Source organism: Pinus tabuliformis, chromosome 2_2 (assembly GCF_031772625.1).
Source record: "Pinus tabuliformis cultivar Carrire ecotype Pingquan chromosome 2_2, CPIR1, whole genome shotgun sequence".
Lineage (NCBI taxonomy): Eukaryota > Viridiplantae > Streptophyta > Pinopsida > Pinales > Pinaceae > Pinus > Pinus tabuliformis.
Genome location: NC_142300.1, coordinates 739671281 through 739686551, shown reverse-complemented (window position 1 = coordinate 739686551; position 15271 = coordinate 739671281). Strand labels below are relative to the sequence as shown.

Genomic DNA, 15271 nt, shown 5'->3' with positions numbered 1-15271 from the left:
TGGCCGCCATACATTTCCCACCATGTGACAACATCCAATTTGTCTTTATCTTCCATTGCATGCAAAGAACCAAACACTCTAGTGCTAGTGAAGTATTTGCCTAGTTCAAGACACAATCTAGCACACTCCTCACTGTCAAATGCTATCATATACCCATTTTGTACATCTAGCTCTGTATGGGGTTTGGTCCTAACCCCATCCCCAGGTGTAGGTTTGCCCAACCAAGATGGAGAGTAGTATTTTGGCATAAGGATATATGCCAAGACATGTAGAGGAACATTAAGTTTATCCCACCGTGCACACACAAAATTGTAAATATATCATACAAGTTAGGATCTTTTTGCTGAACAATATCTTTTATTTGCCCCAACATGTTGTCCATCTGCTCATACAGCTCCCCAATCATTGGTGCATCTGTATCTACAAAATGAATCATGTTATAAATGGGCTTGGTGTATTGCAAAAAATCTTTCACACGTGCCCAAAACAAACCATCAAGAGTGGTCTCCTCCACCTCTTGAAAAACCTTCCCTATCAAGTGCGGTTGGAGCCCTGTCCTTTAATACCTACCAGTGTTGACTTGATACCATGCTAGCCAATGACTCTCTTACCTTCAAAAGGCACCAAAAGGTGAGGTAATAGCTAGCAAATCTAGTCTTCGCAATCTTCAATGACTCCAACCTTGAGTGACTGCAAAAAAGCCCATGGGTATTGCTATGATTGGTAATAAATTTTATCATTCTCTTGCCTCTTTTTTACAAATCATCAATCCATCTATATTGAGGTTGTTTTTACTTAATAATATCATGCGTAAAAAAGTTCATTATGTGAATCAAACACCCATACCAAAATATGTTGTGGTATTTATCAGTGTTGCGAAATCGCGATCAGGATTAAATTGGCGAGGGGAAAAAATTGGGAAAAATCATAAAAATCGTGAAAAAATTGGCAAAACATCGGCAACATTAAAAAAATATAAAAAATTCATTTTTTTCAAAATTTTAAGTATCTAAGGCATCCACAATTTTTTGACGATTTTTATGATTTTTAGGCGATTTTTATCGTGATTTTTTCATTTTGGAAAAAATCTTGGTGATTTTTACGATTTTTTCAAAATGAAAAAATTGCCATGTCAAAAAAATCACGATTTTTGCAACACTGGTATTAATCCTCAATGATTGCTCCTATTGCCTTAAAATGAGAAGCATATTAGTGATGACTTGGATGACATTGTATGGCCCAATACTTTCAATTGTTTGAAGTAATAGTTCTGCAATATTGATGGTGGTCTTGAACTTTTCTGAGTAATCATTTGTTGAAAGGAAGACTGCACCATTAGCAGACACAACAGGAACACTTGTCAATGGATTTCCTTTTACATTTGTCCAACCATCAAATACAAGGGATACCCCATGGTCATTCCAAGAACTTGTCAATTTACCCAAAGCATGTGTTATTTTGGCTTTTTTCATGATCAAGTCTCACGGTTCTAGCCTTGTCATACCTAGGGGCTCCTGTATCCTTTAGGGGCATCATTGATGGTGCCAACCATTTCATGCCAATAAGGTGAGCAATGAACATTGAATGATATCCCACATGCATAGAGAAATCGGTAAATTTTTGCATCCAAATCATCCCTACACCCTTGATCAAGGAAATCTGATATGGTTCTACGCCTTAAAGGGATGTCTGTGCCTATGCCTCCATATCCACTACTATGGGTGGATGCTGATGGAGTTCTTAGTCTATGTGATTGTGAGCTAGTGGTGTCATGTTCAAAGTCACCCTTTGATGTTTTAGATTTGTATTGGGCTTCCTCCTCTTCCCTTATGTATTTGGTTCTTTGTTGTTGTGACACACTTCCACGAGTTTTGATTCCTATTTGTTTATTTCCATCCCATGCCATTTTCCCACAGAGATGCTTTGTGACACAGGTGTATGAACCCGTTTAAGTGATTTTGCAATGGGGGCATGTAAAGTTAGTGGTCCCACCCCCTTTACCTCCTGAAAGCCTAGTAACATATTTCCCCAAGGGGGTTTGGTCTACTTTGGTTTTTTCCCTCATCATCTCCCCTCTCATTTTCCTCTTCCTCTTCCTCTTGGTACTCCACCTCTCCAAGGTTTTCAAATCCACTACTGCCCACTTCATCCTCTTCACCACTCCTCTTTCTTCTACTCCCCAACATCATCATAACAAAAAAAGGAACCAACATCAAGAGAATACTAAGCCATATGGCCATGATGTTTGAAGTTTTGAACTTTGGTGGAGTTATAGTTTCTTGCCCGCAATAAAATGGAGGAATGGGAATGGAAAAAAGAGAAGAAAACATCTTTCAACAATGAACATATAAAAGACACAAATGCTAGATTATAGTCTAGACCCTACCTCTTTGGCTCTCCAATGGTGCCTTCAATCCCAAGCTCCAATCTCCCTTGCAAACTCCTCAAGCTCCTAAGCAACCCTCTCAATCTTCCTCCTTAACTCAAGCTCCAATTCCAAAAGCCCTCTTGCCCTCTTGCAAATGGTGCATTGTGGGAGGGGAGGAGGCCTTTTATTTCTTTTGGTCCCTCCCCTCCCTCCAAAAACCGGCCGCGTGATTCTCGCTGCGGGGAGTTGTCGGGAGCGATCTCTCCCCAACTTAAAAAAATCGCTCCAGGAGTAGTAAAGGAGCGATCCCTGACTGCTCCCGAAAAACCAAGGAGCGGAATTTTTTTTAGGGAGCGCACTCCTGAGGTCTTTCTAGATCCGCTCCCGAGTGGATTGCGCATTGGGAGCGGATTCGAGAGGGTGGGGGGCAGCATTCCCCCGCAGCCTTGGTACTAGCTCCAAGAGCTTGATTAGGTCAACCTTAGCCCAGAGAGCCAAATGAATTACAATAATTGGGTTAGTTACCCATGTGCAGGCTCAATGAAGCCATCAATACATTAGCACGTGGCCTCAAGAGAAAATTTAACCACATAAGCTCAATAGAATTGTGGATAATATTGCTTCATATTTGTTTTGCTTTTGGATAGTTGATGTATTGATTGCATTATAGTTGTTTTGCTTTTGGATAGCTGATGTATTGATTGCATTATAGTTGTTTTGCTTTTTGGATAGTTGATGTATTGATTACATTATACAATTCGTTACAGCTTTAATACCGATTGGAATTATTAACTTTCATTATTCTGTATCTATGGTCTTATTCTGCGTGGTAGTGCTTCATGTTTGTTTTGCTTTTGGATAGTTGATGTTTTGATTGCATTATACAATTCCTTACATCTTTAGTAAAGATTGGAATGCTTAACTTGCATACTTCTATGTCTGTGGTCTTTCTTGCAGGGCATAAATAAATGTTTTACCTGCTTAGAATAAGATAAAAGGATAAAAAGAGGAACTATGAAACTAAGAGGGGGCCTGGAAGTCTGGAAAATGGGCATAGTTAAATATTCAAATGCACTAAAACTCCAAGAAGAACTAGTTAAGAAGAGACAGATGGGAATCATTCCAGATGCACTTTTATGTTTGCAGCATCCACCCACTTACACACTTGGAAAGCGGAGGACAGATCATAATTTGCTAGTTTCTCAAACTGATCTCGAAAACATGGGTGCTGAGTTACATTATACTGAAAGGGGAGGAGATGTGACATTTCATGGACCACATCAGGCGATTTTGTATCCTATCATTTCTCTTAGAGAATCTGGACTTGGTGCTAGGAGGTATGTGGAAAATTTAGAGGACACTATGATCAAATTAGCTTCTGTGTATGGGATTCAAGCTCAGCGTGGCATGAAAGGAGAAACTGGAGTTTGGGTTTCAAACAGAAAGATAGGGGCTATTGGTGTAAGGATATCATCAGGAATAACATCTCATGGTCTGGCATTCAATATCAATCCAGATTTGACTTTTTTCTCTCATATTGTACCTTGTGGAATCCCTGACAAAGAAGTAACATCTCTTAGAAAAGAATCTCAGATGACACTTCCAGAAGAGAATGTGATTACAGATTCCCTTGTTGACTGCTTCATCGATGTCTTTGGCATTCAGGATGTTACATATAAAGAGACTAACTTTCTATCACGGGATGTTGAAGATGTTAAATAATGAACATAGCCTACATTTATATTTCATGCCATTTTAATTTCTTTGTTGCTAGTTTACTTATGGGAAGTTATTGTTGAATTTGACTTAAAGATATTTTTGTAGCTCTATCCGTGTATTTTACTCTCTAGTGTAAAGTCTGGTCCATCTGTCAGCTACATACTGATCTGGACATATTTCTGTGTTCCTGTGGAGAGATATTGAGATATGAGACTTGAGCTAAACTTCAAATGTAATATCCATGAAAATTTTAAAAACTAGAATGTTTACACTATGCTTTTCTTTATACGTCCATTACCAGCGTGTAAACATCCAGCAACCCTCCGCAACTAGAATCATAATGTTTAGACTACACTTTTATTAATGTATCCATTACCAACGTTTAAACATCCAGAAATGCAGCATTAAATGTTCCAAGCTAGGATCATAATTAGCACTCTTGAATCCTTCTGTATATGGAATCTCGTAAATCCTGTTATATATAGAATTTTGTAGTATAACTATGAGGTGTGCATTTATGAGATTTATAGAATTTGTTTTTTAAATTTGTGTATATTAATTAGTTTCTTATGTTCGGTTTAGGTTTAAATCTAATATGGAAAACTTAAAGATGGAAGTTATTTGTAGAAAAATAAATTATCCATTTAATTTAAATCAATTTCAAGACAATAGCTGCCCACAATAGCCCAACATTAACATTAGAACTTAACCGAACATAAGCTCAACCTAATTATAAAATAAACTATGCCATGTTTTTAAGATCTCCCCTACCAACATTTAATTTAATGAGACACACATGCATATGATCAAATACAAATATGCACCATTTATAATTGTGGAAACTCAGAAGTCGAAAGAAGACATAGCCTTACCTTTTAAATCTGACGTGTAGTCTATTTAAATTTCAACAAAATATCCCTCCATGCTTGCAGGTTTTGTATTGATTGATTTTACACTATGTTATCTACAAGTAAAGGTGCTCACTGATGTTCACATTGTGGTTGTTGCCGATTGAGATCTCTGAAAAGCCTCCGCGGCTCTGCCTAATGTTTTTGGCATTGTGGGTATTGTGTAGAAATGGAACGAGAGGAGGATATGACACAATTTTTTAAAATTAAGGTATGCTTTCATTGTCAAAACATGATTTATTTTGTTAATGCAAATTGAAAATTAAAGAGCTTGGTTTATTATGAATGGTTCAGATGGTTTTGTGAGCAGATTGTTATCATTTCTTCTTCAAATATCTAAACACGGTTAAGTACGTGAGCATCAATGCATTATCATAATAGTATGTTTCCAAACTCGATCTTTGATTTCTTCATGCACAGGTATCCCTTTCTACTGTTTTCTCTTTGGGTTTTTTCATTTTTCAAGTCAATTTTTTTCAAGGTATAACATTTTAAGATACTTGATTTTTGGAACACATAACAATTTTGGTAAAATATTTTTATTTTTGAACCCCAAATGCAATTGATCTTTTATTTAGATGATTCATGTCAATTTGATTTTGTAGGTTTAATTTGTTGTATAGTTCAATGTCTTATAACACCCATAATTATCTCTAGTTAAAATTTGTGGAGGGTTGGAATTTTGTACAATCCCAATAGTTACTAAAAACTTGTTGGGATAATCTATTAAGAAAGACAACATATAATTAATGTTTTTAAAATGTCCAAGTCTAGTCTAAACATAGACTTCAAGATTGCATATCTCAAGTTCCAAATTTGATATGTTAGTCATTTGTGTGAACTTGTCATATGCATTTTAGAACTTCACATATCCAGGTTTAGATAAATTGGATTTATTAACATAAGTGTGGCCACACACTTCCTAAAAAGTTGATAGGCCATCATGATCCCACTCCCTCTGGCACCTTGACCCAAGCTTTAGAATCGTCTATAGTTTACATCGTTGCTATCCATGGAGTGAAGAACTGAAGTATTTTGAGGTGTTTTTGATGTGTGAAAGAAATGCCAGGACTTATTCCTGATGGGATCGTTGAGGTTTGTGTCTTTGATTGAGTTGGTGCGCTTTATGATTTTATATGGTCTGAGATTAATAAAAATTTGGTTGTTTAAGCCAGTGGTAATGACAATGTTAAAATTTGGGATATAGCACTTCCATCTGGAACAAATCCTACTTGAAGCTTGGAAGAGTATGCACGTGAGGTTGGAGGTGTTTTTAATAAATTTGTTTTTTTTCAAAATCTTATTGTGTTTTTCTCAAAATCATTTAATCGTCTATTTTAAATTTAATATTGATTTAATTAATCATAATATATTTTTAGTTGTTTTATTAATTAAATTTAATTTAATATAGAGTTTTCCCACTGTACATCTCGTTATCACGGGTTCGAATGGGTTGATTTATTGAATTTTCCCTAATCTCAATTTTCCTAATGTGAATCTGTTATCACGAGTTATAATGGGTCGATTTATTGTGTCTCTAATCTGGGCATACCACTGTTGATAATATCGGCAATATATCGACAATATTTGAAAATATCACGATATTTTTGGCAAAACGATATATTGCCGAGAAAATATCGCGATAGTTTCAAAATATCGGCAAAATATTGGCTATGTTTAAAAATTTCAAAATTTTATTTTTTATGCTTGCCTATATATGCCGATAATTTCCGATATTTTTGCCGATATAGCTGAGAAGATGTTTTCTGGACCCTCGTCAATATTGCCAAGATGTCTTCTGGACCCTCGCCGATATTTTGCCGATACTGATATTTTCGACACTGGGTCATACAATCGTCACTGTACATTTCATTTATTGTCTCTAATCTGGTCATACAATCGGTTGCTTCGTCTTGCTCAAAATGCACAAATCCATAACCTTTGGATTTCCCTGATCTTGGGGTTGGAATTTGGTTAACTGTGATCTCGCTGGTGAGGAGACTCACCCACGAAGGTCTTCAAGGGAAGACTAGCAGACACAGAAGCGTCTGGACAATTGTACACTAAAGGTGGCTACCATTCATTCAAGTATGGGGGGCATTGGTTTGTCTACCACTGAAGCACTTGTATAGGTCCCATAGGATATCAGCTGGGATTTTTTAGGGGGTGTCTCAGTCTTGCTTTTAAGCTACTGTATATGCGATCTGGGCATATGTTATTGGAAATGTTCATAACGGGTTTCCTTTTGTAATGTTATAGTGGTCTTGCTCTTAAATTTTTGGGTCTCATATGGGTATATTCAATGGGTTATACTGATTTGGGGAGGGGTAATATGTCTATCTCTGGACTTTTCCAGTCGGAGCTCTTTCACATTCTGCTGATTATATCTCTTTCTTTCTACATACTTTTCTGTATCTATATGACCCATTTACTTCATATGTCAAAGATGACTAATGTCTATCGGAACTGAGATTACAAATCTGTTATTTCCTCCAATTAACTATGGGGAAGGTTCATGCCTGTATCTTATCAGTTCCAATTCTCTCTGGCATCGGTGGATTAACTCGTTTCTCATTTCCTGCCCCTGCAAATATTTTGGAATCCGCATTTGCAATCGGTGGTGGACATGTATGCGATGTTGCTGTTGTTGTTGTTGTGACGAACTATAATTCCTCTCTGATTTCTATGTCACTTGATCTGATTTGCTTCATGTTTTCTCCCACAATTCTGAATCGTCTGGGAACTAGTTTGGATCTCTGGTTTTTCCAGTGTCGGTTTTTTTACATTTCCGGTATACTTCAAAATTCCTCTGGGGGGTGGGTGCTTATGCACTTTGGATGGGATATCTTTCTACTACCCATTACTCGCATGCTTTCTTATTTGAATGTTCACGTGACGTGGGGTTCATGTACTTGTGGTCAAATCGGGGTTCTTTTAATATTTTCCTTTTTTAATTCTAGATCCGGTTTTGGAATTAGCGCTAGTGGCGGTACTATCTCTACCGGCTGAATGTGGGTTTTATTCTCTGTTCTGTCCTCCTTTGGGTTTGTACTTTTCCTGATCCCTAGGTGTTTGGCGGACATTCTCTGAGTGCTTTTCATTAAGGATTATCTACCTTCTGCCACCTTTCTTAACTAGAATGTCCTGCATCACATCCCAACACGTTTTTGGTATTGTCTACTTTATTACTCGGGTGGTATGGATGTGCTGGACTCTGACACGTCCAGCACAGGAGGCATTTATTTGTGCCACCGTGGAGACCGAGACTAATTGCTGCCTTTCTTCTGATTTGGGTCGTTGGGGTGGCACACGGGATGTGCCTACTTGGCACTCCGGACATGATGGTGTTCACGTGACAAGTGGTGCGCATGTGGCCCTTGATCATCATGTTGATCACCACGGGGACTTTGGACGTCGATCTAGGCGTGGCCACAGATCTATTAAAATTTCATTCCTACCACCTTCTCTAGTTTTCGATAACACGGTGTTGGTTGATCGTATTTCCAGTCTTCAGAAGTGAGCGCTAGTCGATAAGTGGCACTTTGCGGACTTTAGTGATGCTAAGATGCGTTCCTGGGTGGATTCTAAATGGAAATCCTTGCTTAGATATATGCTTACGGTGGTTCGTCTGCTTCGGGGGTGGTACAGTTTTCATTTCCTCAGCCAGGAGGACCTCATGAAAATAAAGGCTATCCCATGGATTAAGGACATAAGTTTAATTGCGCTCCATGCCTGGTATATTAGGTTTAATCCACTGAAAGATACACCTCAGAATAAGCTTATTTGGGTTAAATTGTTGAGGTTGCCTATTGAGCTTTGGACTAAGCCGGTTTTCATGGATATAGGCAATGTGATTGGCAAGTTTGTTTACGTGGATCCTAGATGTCCAGGGGCGCAAGACAGGCGGGTTGCCTGGATCCTAATAGAAAAAGAATACAAAGGTGGCTTTCCTGACCATATTGCTCTGAACTGGGGAGATACAAATTTAACCCAGCATCTAGATTTTTGGGGGGTGACTTTCCGGTGCTCTTACTGTCATTGCACTGGTCACCTTCTGGCCCAGTGCAATCGTCGCCGGGGTGGTAGGCGCACGACACAAGCGTGGAATTGTTTTGGTTCATCTGGGTTGTCCCTAGTTGATGATCGCGTATATGGCTCCAAGGGTGGGATGACACAACATGGCAACATCTCTCGGATTTCTCCACGTACTTCATATGATCCTTTTACTTTACAACCCTCTACTTTCTGATCATTACATAATGGACCCTCCCCCATCACTATTCCCTCATCTCCACTGTCATCTTACGAGCTTGTACATTCAAGGAAAAAATCACCCTCCCCGAATATTCCCTCATCACCTCTTGGGAATGCCTTTTTGCGCAAGAATTTTCCTATCTTGTCCACGTCACATGACGTGCCTTCATCCTCACACATCATTTATGCACCTGCTCCATCTCCTTCCCATTACACTCGACCCTCTCAGGGTTGTCGGAAAAGTCTCACTCCTCCAAATTCGCCTCTTGCTTCACCTACAAATTCTGTGGGTAGTGATTTGGATTTTCTGCTCCATAGAAAGACCCTCGACCTCCATACCCTTACCATCCATAAACCTTCTGGATCCACATCCCCTCATATCAGCCCTACCTCCACAAGGAATATCATTGTCTGAAGAAAGCATAACCAGGACAGTCAACATTTCTGTGGGTGTTTTGGTCAAACCCTTTCACTTCACTATATGACCACACTCTTGTTGAGGTTCCTATTGTTGCTGCTAATTCCTCTCGGGCCCTTGGAGCAGAGAAGCCCGCTTAGGGTTTCTCATGACCTTTGTAGTATCCCTTAATATTCGGGGACTAGGGGCCGACCCGAAATACCTGGCTCTCAAACAACTCTTTTCTTCGTTCAGACCATATATCATTCTCTTGCAAGAGACCATGCACTCGGTTCCAATTGCTATTAAATATTTCAGAAAGATGATCTCGATGTGGCATATGGTTGCCACTGATGCTGTTGTTTTATTGGGTGGTCTGGTGGCTCTATGGGACCCTCGATGGGTCAGGGTCAGGGCTTTTTCATGTATTGTCAGTATCCTTCTTGATGGTTATATTAGAGGTCTCTCCGGACGCATACATATCCTCAACATGTATGCTCCATACAAGAATAAACCTGTTTTTTGGGACAAATTGATCTCATCTGGGATCTTTGAGATGGTGTCTCTCATCATTGCGGGGGACATGAACTGCACGATTGGCCTGGATGAGGTATGGGGACTCTCCAGGAAAATCGACCCAATGGCGGATGTGATCAGAGATATTATCATGGAGTCCAATTTTGTGGATATTTGTCCACCAAAAGTGGTTCCTACCTGGGACAATGGTCGGGCGGGGACGACATACATTGCGAAGAGACTGGACCGATTTATTATGCATGAACAAGTTGTGGAGCGCCTGGGCAATGTGCAATATGTGGTGATCAACAGTCACATCTCTGATCATCGGCCCATTTTGTTAAAATGGCACCGAGGGGAGTACAGGAACGACATCACTTTTAAATTCAACTGGGTATGGTTGGAAGACCCGAACTTTAATGATCTTGTGCGCTTTGTTTGGGCACGAGATGTGGATCGACGGCTATCCCACATGGAACATTTGTTGGATAAGCTTGGTTTACTCCGCGGGGAAGTAATAGCATGGCAGAAGAGGAAGAAATATGCTTTGAACAAGGAATTACAAGACATCATTGGAGAATTGGATTCCATTGGATCCTAGATGGCTTCTCATGATCTCCCGGAGGCCACACGTAGCCGTATCAAAGAACTGGAACTAAAGAGGAAGCACATTCTATCTATTGTCGAATCCACCTGGCACCTCAAGAGTAGGGCCATTTGGATCCAGGAGGGGGACCACAACACAAAATTCTTCCACATATTTGCTAATCACATACGTAAAATTAATACTATATGGAAGATTCAAGATGCCGATGGGAATTCGTGTCTGACGCAATCTGATATTTGTAAAGCTGTTGTCTCACATTTTCAGGGAGCTTATAGTCGGGAAAATGAGATATATGCTGAGGATTTGAATTGGGGTGTGGAATTATATCCTAATATGTTTGATGCAAATGCAAATTCTGAACTCTTCAAAGCTGTCACTGAGGATGAGCTTTTGGAAGTGTTAAAATCATTTAAGGGCGATAAAAGACCGAGGCCGGATGGGTGGGCGATGGAGCTCTTCTCCCATTTTTTTGAATTGTTCAAATAGGGCCTTCTTGACACAATCGAGGAGTCAAGAACACAGGGGTATATACACCCGCACATAAACTCCACCTACATTACTCTCATTCCAAAAAAGTGCCATGCAGAGACTTTCTCTGATTTCCGGCCCATATCTCTGTACAACATCATTTACAAGGTCATCTCCAAAACAATTGCGACTCGATTGAAGAGTACATTGTCCCGCTATATCACCCCAGAGAAATTCGAGTTTCTTCAAAATCGGCAAATCCATGATTCCATTTCCATTGCCCAAAAGTGCATACACTCGATTCACACTAAAAAGCAAGATGCTACCATTATGAAGGTGGATTTGCAAAAGGCATATGACTGCCTGGATTGGGGATATCTCAGACTAGTCCTACATAAAATTGTTATACATCCCAAGGTAGTGGAGTGGATTATGGCCTACGTCACAAACATCAATTATGTTGTCATCATCAGTGAATATCCCACGAATTTCTTTAGATCCAGAAGGGGTCTTCGCCAGGGATGCTCACTGTCGCCGCTCCTATTTATCCTATCGATGGATGGTTTGAGCCTCCATATCAAAAAAGCAGTGGCTGATGGTCATTTTTTGGCATTTCACATAGTTCTTTTGTGGACAATGTTCTTATTATGGGAATGCTTAATCGTTTTTCTTGGCTGTATTTATTTCACATATTTTCAAAATTTGCAAGTGCAACTAGGCTTTATATGAATCTCCAGAAATCTATTATATATCATAATATGTGTGATATGGAGACTGTTGAGTATATAAAAGGTCTTTTTGGGGTGGCTGTGGACCAAATGATAAACGGTATGAAATACCTAGGTTTCCATATCAAGCCATGTGGATATAAGGTGGTAGATTGGATGTGGATTGCTGATCGATTTTTCAAAAGAATATCAGGCTAGGAATATAGATGCCTACCATTGGGAGGTTGTATCATCCTGGTTAAAACGGTTCTGTTGCAGTTGAATGTATACTGGGCACATCTCTATCATATTCCCATAACCATTGTGAAATGCCTTGAGAGGATTATGGCTAAGTTTATATGGTCTGGTAGCAGGGACAAATCTAAATTCCATTTGGCTAAGATGTCACAAATCTCATTCCCAAAGCGTATGGGAGGATGGGGTATTATGAACATGAGACGCTTTGGTTGGGCGTTATTGCTCAAATCACTATGGAGGGGGATCTTTGGTGAAGGGTCATGGGGTAAGATCATCAGACACAAATACCAAAAGGACCAAGATTTCCAGATATGGTATCACAGAAGATCCATTGGCATCCCAACAGGTTCGGCCATCTGGAATAGTTTCAGGAAGATAGATAATAAAAAAATTGCAGAACCTTTGGGGTTGGGAAACAACATTATTATTGGATCTGATCACTTACTGGGCTATGGGGAGGATCACCACATACCAGAGGCTTTTATCAGTTTTTTAAATGGTTGTGGGATTTTTTTTCTGGAGCCAAGTCATTGACTCATGGAGGGGTCCATGTCCTTCTTGGAAGGGGGTTAGCGAGCTAGGCTTGGATGGCCATTTGGCGGTGATATGGGAACGGACCCACACCCACGTGAACTTCATTGGCATCTGTCGTGAGGACAACATCCACTAGCTTGTATGGTCTGGGAAGATGAAAGGGGGGGACATTATGGTGGCAGATGCATACAACAATCTCTGCGGTAGGGAGTCCCAAAATAAGGAGATAAGTGATTTCTACAGATTTTGGAAAACAAAAACTCCCAACAAAATCATCCTCTTTTTTTGGTTGGTTTGTCGCAACAAAAGTCTCACTTGGAATAATCTTCAGAAGAGGAATCTTCAGAAACACAAAGGAGAATAATGCTCATTTGCTCCTCACATGCCCTTACATGGTCCAAGTATGGCAAAAAATGGCACCTACCATTGGTCTTCCATATATCAGTTTTGATAATATTCAGAATTGCATGATATGGTGGGAGTTGTCAGATTGGAGAAGTATTCCTCCTACACTATTTGGATGATCTGGAAATGGAAAAATAGGAAAAAAAATAACAACTCAAAGGACAATTTTAATTTCATATATGAGTGCTCTATCTTTTCTCATGCCATGGGTTATTCACTTGATTATGGACCCAATCAAGAACCATGTAAGAAAACTTGCCCGGAAATGGTATACCCGATGGGTTTTTTTTACAGGGTGGCACAAAAGAATACATGTGGATGCAGTTTCTGGATTGGGATATCCAAAGAACAAGAATTTTGTGTACATTGGCAGGCCGGCACTGGTTCGAATACAAAGGCAAAAGCTATGGCTCTATGGGGCCTGTTATGGTTTTCACACTTTCTCAATATACCTAAAATTCACATTTTTGGTGATTCAAAATCCATTGTTCAACATGTTTTGGGTGAAGCTAAAATTGAACAACATACACTCAGGGGATGGCTCAGGAAAATTGACAATCTATAGACTTTATTCCAGAATTCCTCGATTATGCATATAGGTAGGGAATTCAATCAACAAGTTGATCGATTGTCAAAGGAAGGTCTGTTGGCACAACTGGATGGTATGCACATTATGGTCAAGATGGGAGACACTACAATCGATGTCGGAATGTTTCCATTCCCTGGGTGACTATGGCTGTTTTGTTTTTTTGATATTTTGACATTAAAACTTATCGTATATATGTTTGTACACATCCCTCGTTCTTTCTCTTACTTCTATGGAAATTATGTTTATATTATGACATATGTAGAATATATCTGTGCCCTCATATAGATGAGATAAGGACTCATATATGTTACTTTTTTGTATACTGAATATCTGGCTAAGCTTTTTGGGCCATCACAACTGACTATTGGACTATACAATGTTTGTTGTTTGGATGGGTACATAGTTTAGGATTATTGTTTGTATCTGATAACATCTTGGAGGCTCCATATATGTAATTTGACCTCATTATATATATAAGTCGCTTTTTCGTTGCTGTAAATTCAATTTAATATGGTTATAACAAATAATTCTCAAATAAAAAAAAACATAAGAATGAATTGTTTTGCTATTATTTTATTATTAAATATGATTTCAATTTCATACCATTTTATATAAATAAAATAACACTCAAAATTGCAAATTCTAAAAAATCTAAAATGCTTTGTATCATAATTACCAAATTCGACCGTACCATTCGATTCCATTCGTCCAATAATACGTCATTCGAAATTTGGTCCAAGGTGAACAATGCACATTTCAATGAAATTTTGTTATAAAGGTTTTAATGAAATTAACCTATGGCTTAGGATGTATACGAAAAGTTATAGTGTCGATTCAAAGTTCGGTTTAGGATGTATAAAAAAGTTATATCGTCTGATCAAAGTTCGGTGCAGGACTAGATCATACAGGGCTTTTATCGAAATTCATGTTAATATATATTAAGCTCGGGATGTATATCGAAATTTATCAGGTAAGCTACCTTATTTTCTTCCTCTCTCATGCTATCTATGCTGACATCACGCTTCTTATTGTTAGATTCTTGGCTGACTATTCTTTCTTTCCAGAGGTATTTATCTGTCCGACCATTCATTCGTTCTATTCTCGGGGAAATCTACCTACTTTTAGAATAAACAAATGGGTTGCACAGTAACAAGTTCCTGCCCTAGTTATTTATTTTAAATTGCTAATTGTCCTAGTTTTTTTAATTGCTAAAAGAACAAAGGGGATGGGGTCTCAAGAAATCTATGTTTTTAGGCAAGCCTTAGCTAACTGTTGCCACTGGCACTCTGCGTGTCCCTTCCCTAGTTATTTATTTTAAATTGCTAATTGTGCTAGTTATTTTAATTGCTAAAAGAACAAAGGCTAAAAGAACAAAGGGGATGGGGTCTCAAGAAATCAAGAAATCTATGTTTTTAGGCAAGCCTTAGCTAACTGTTGCCACTGGCACTCTGCGTGTCCCTTCCCTAGTTATTTATTTTAAATTGCTAATTGTCCTAGTTATTTTAATTGCTAAAAGAACAAAGGGGATGGGGTCTCAAGAA

The 15271-nt window shown here is 38.9% G+C and overlaps 1 protein-coding gene and 1 pseudogene across 1 annotated transcript in view; both read left to right on the top strand.

Annotated features, from left to right (window-relative positions):
- Nucleotides 1–3532, top strand: part of LOC149194778 (E3 ubiquitin-protein ligase CSU1-like) — a 286100-nt gene extending 282568 nt beyond the window's left edge. Inside the window, exon 4 of the mRNA XM_089405164.1 lies at nt 3326–3532. Within this exon, the coding sequence (XP_089261290.1) occupies nt 3326–3358 (33 nt within the window). The 3' untranslated portion in view covers nt 3359–3532. The remainder of the gene's footprint in view (nt 1–3325) is intronic.
- LOC149194777 (octanoyltransferase LIP2, mitochondrial pseudogene) lies at nt 3383–4343 on the top strand (annotated as a pseudogene).
- Nucleotides 4344–15271: the final 10928 nt, after the last annotated feature.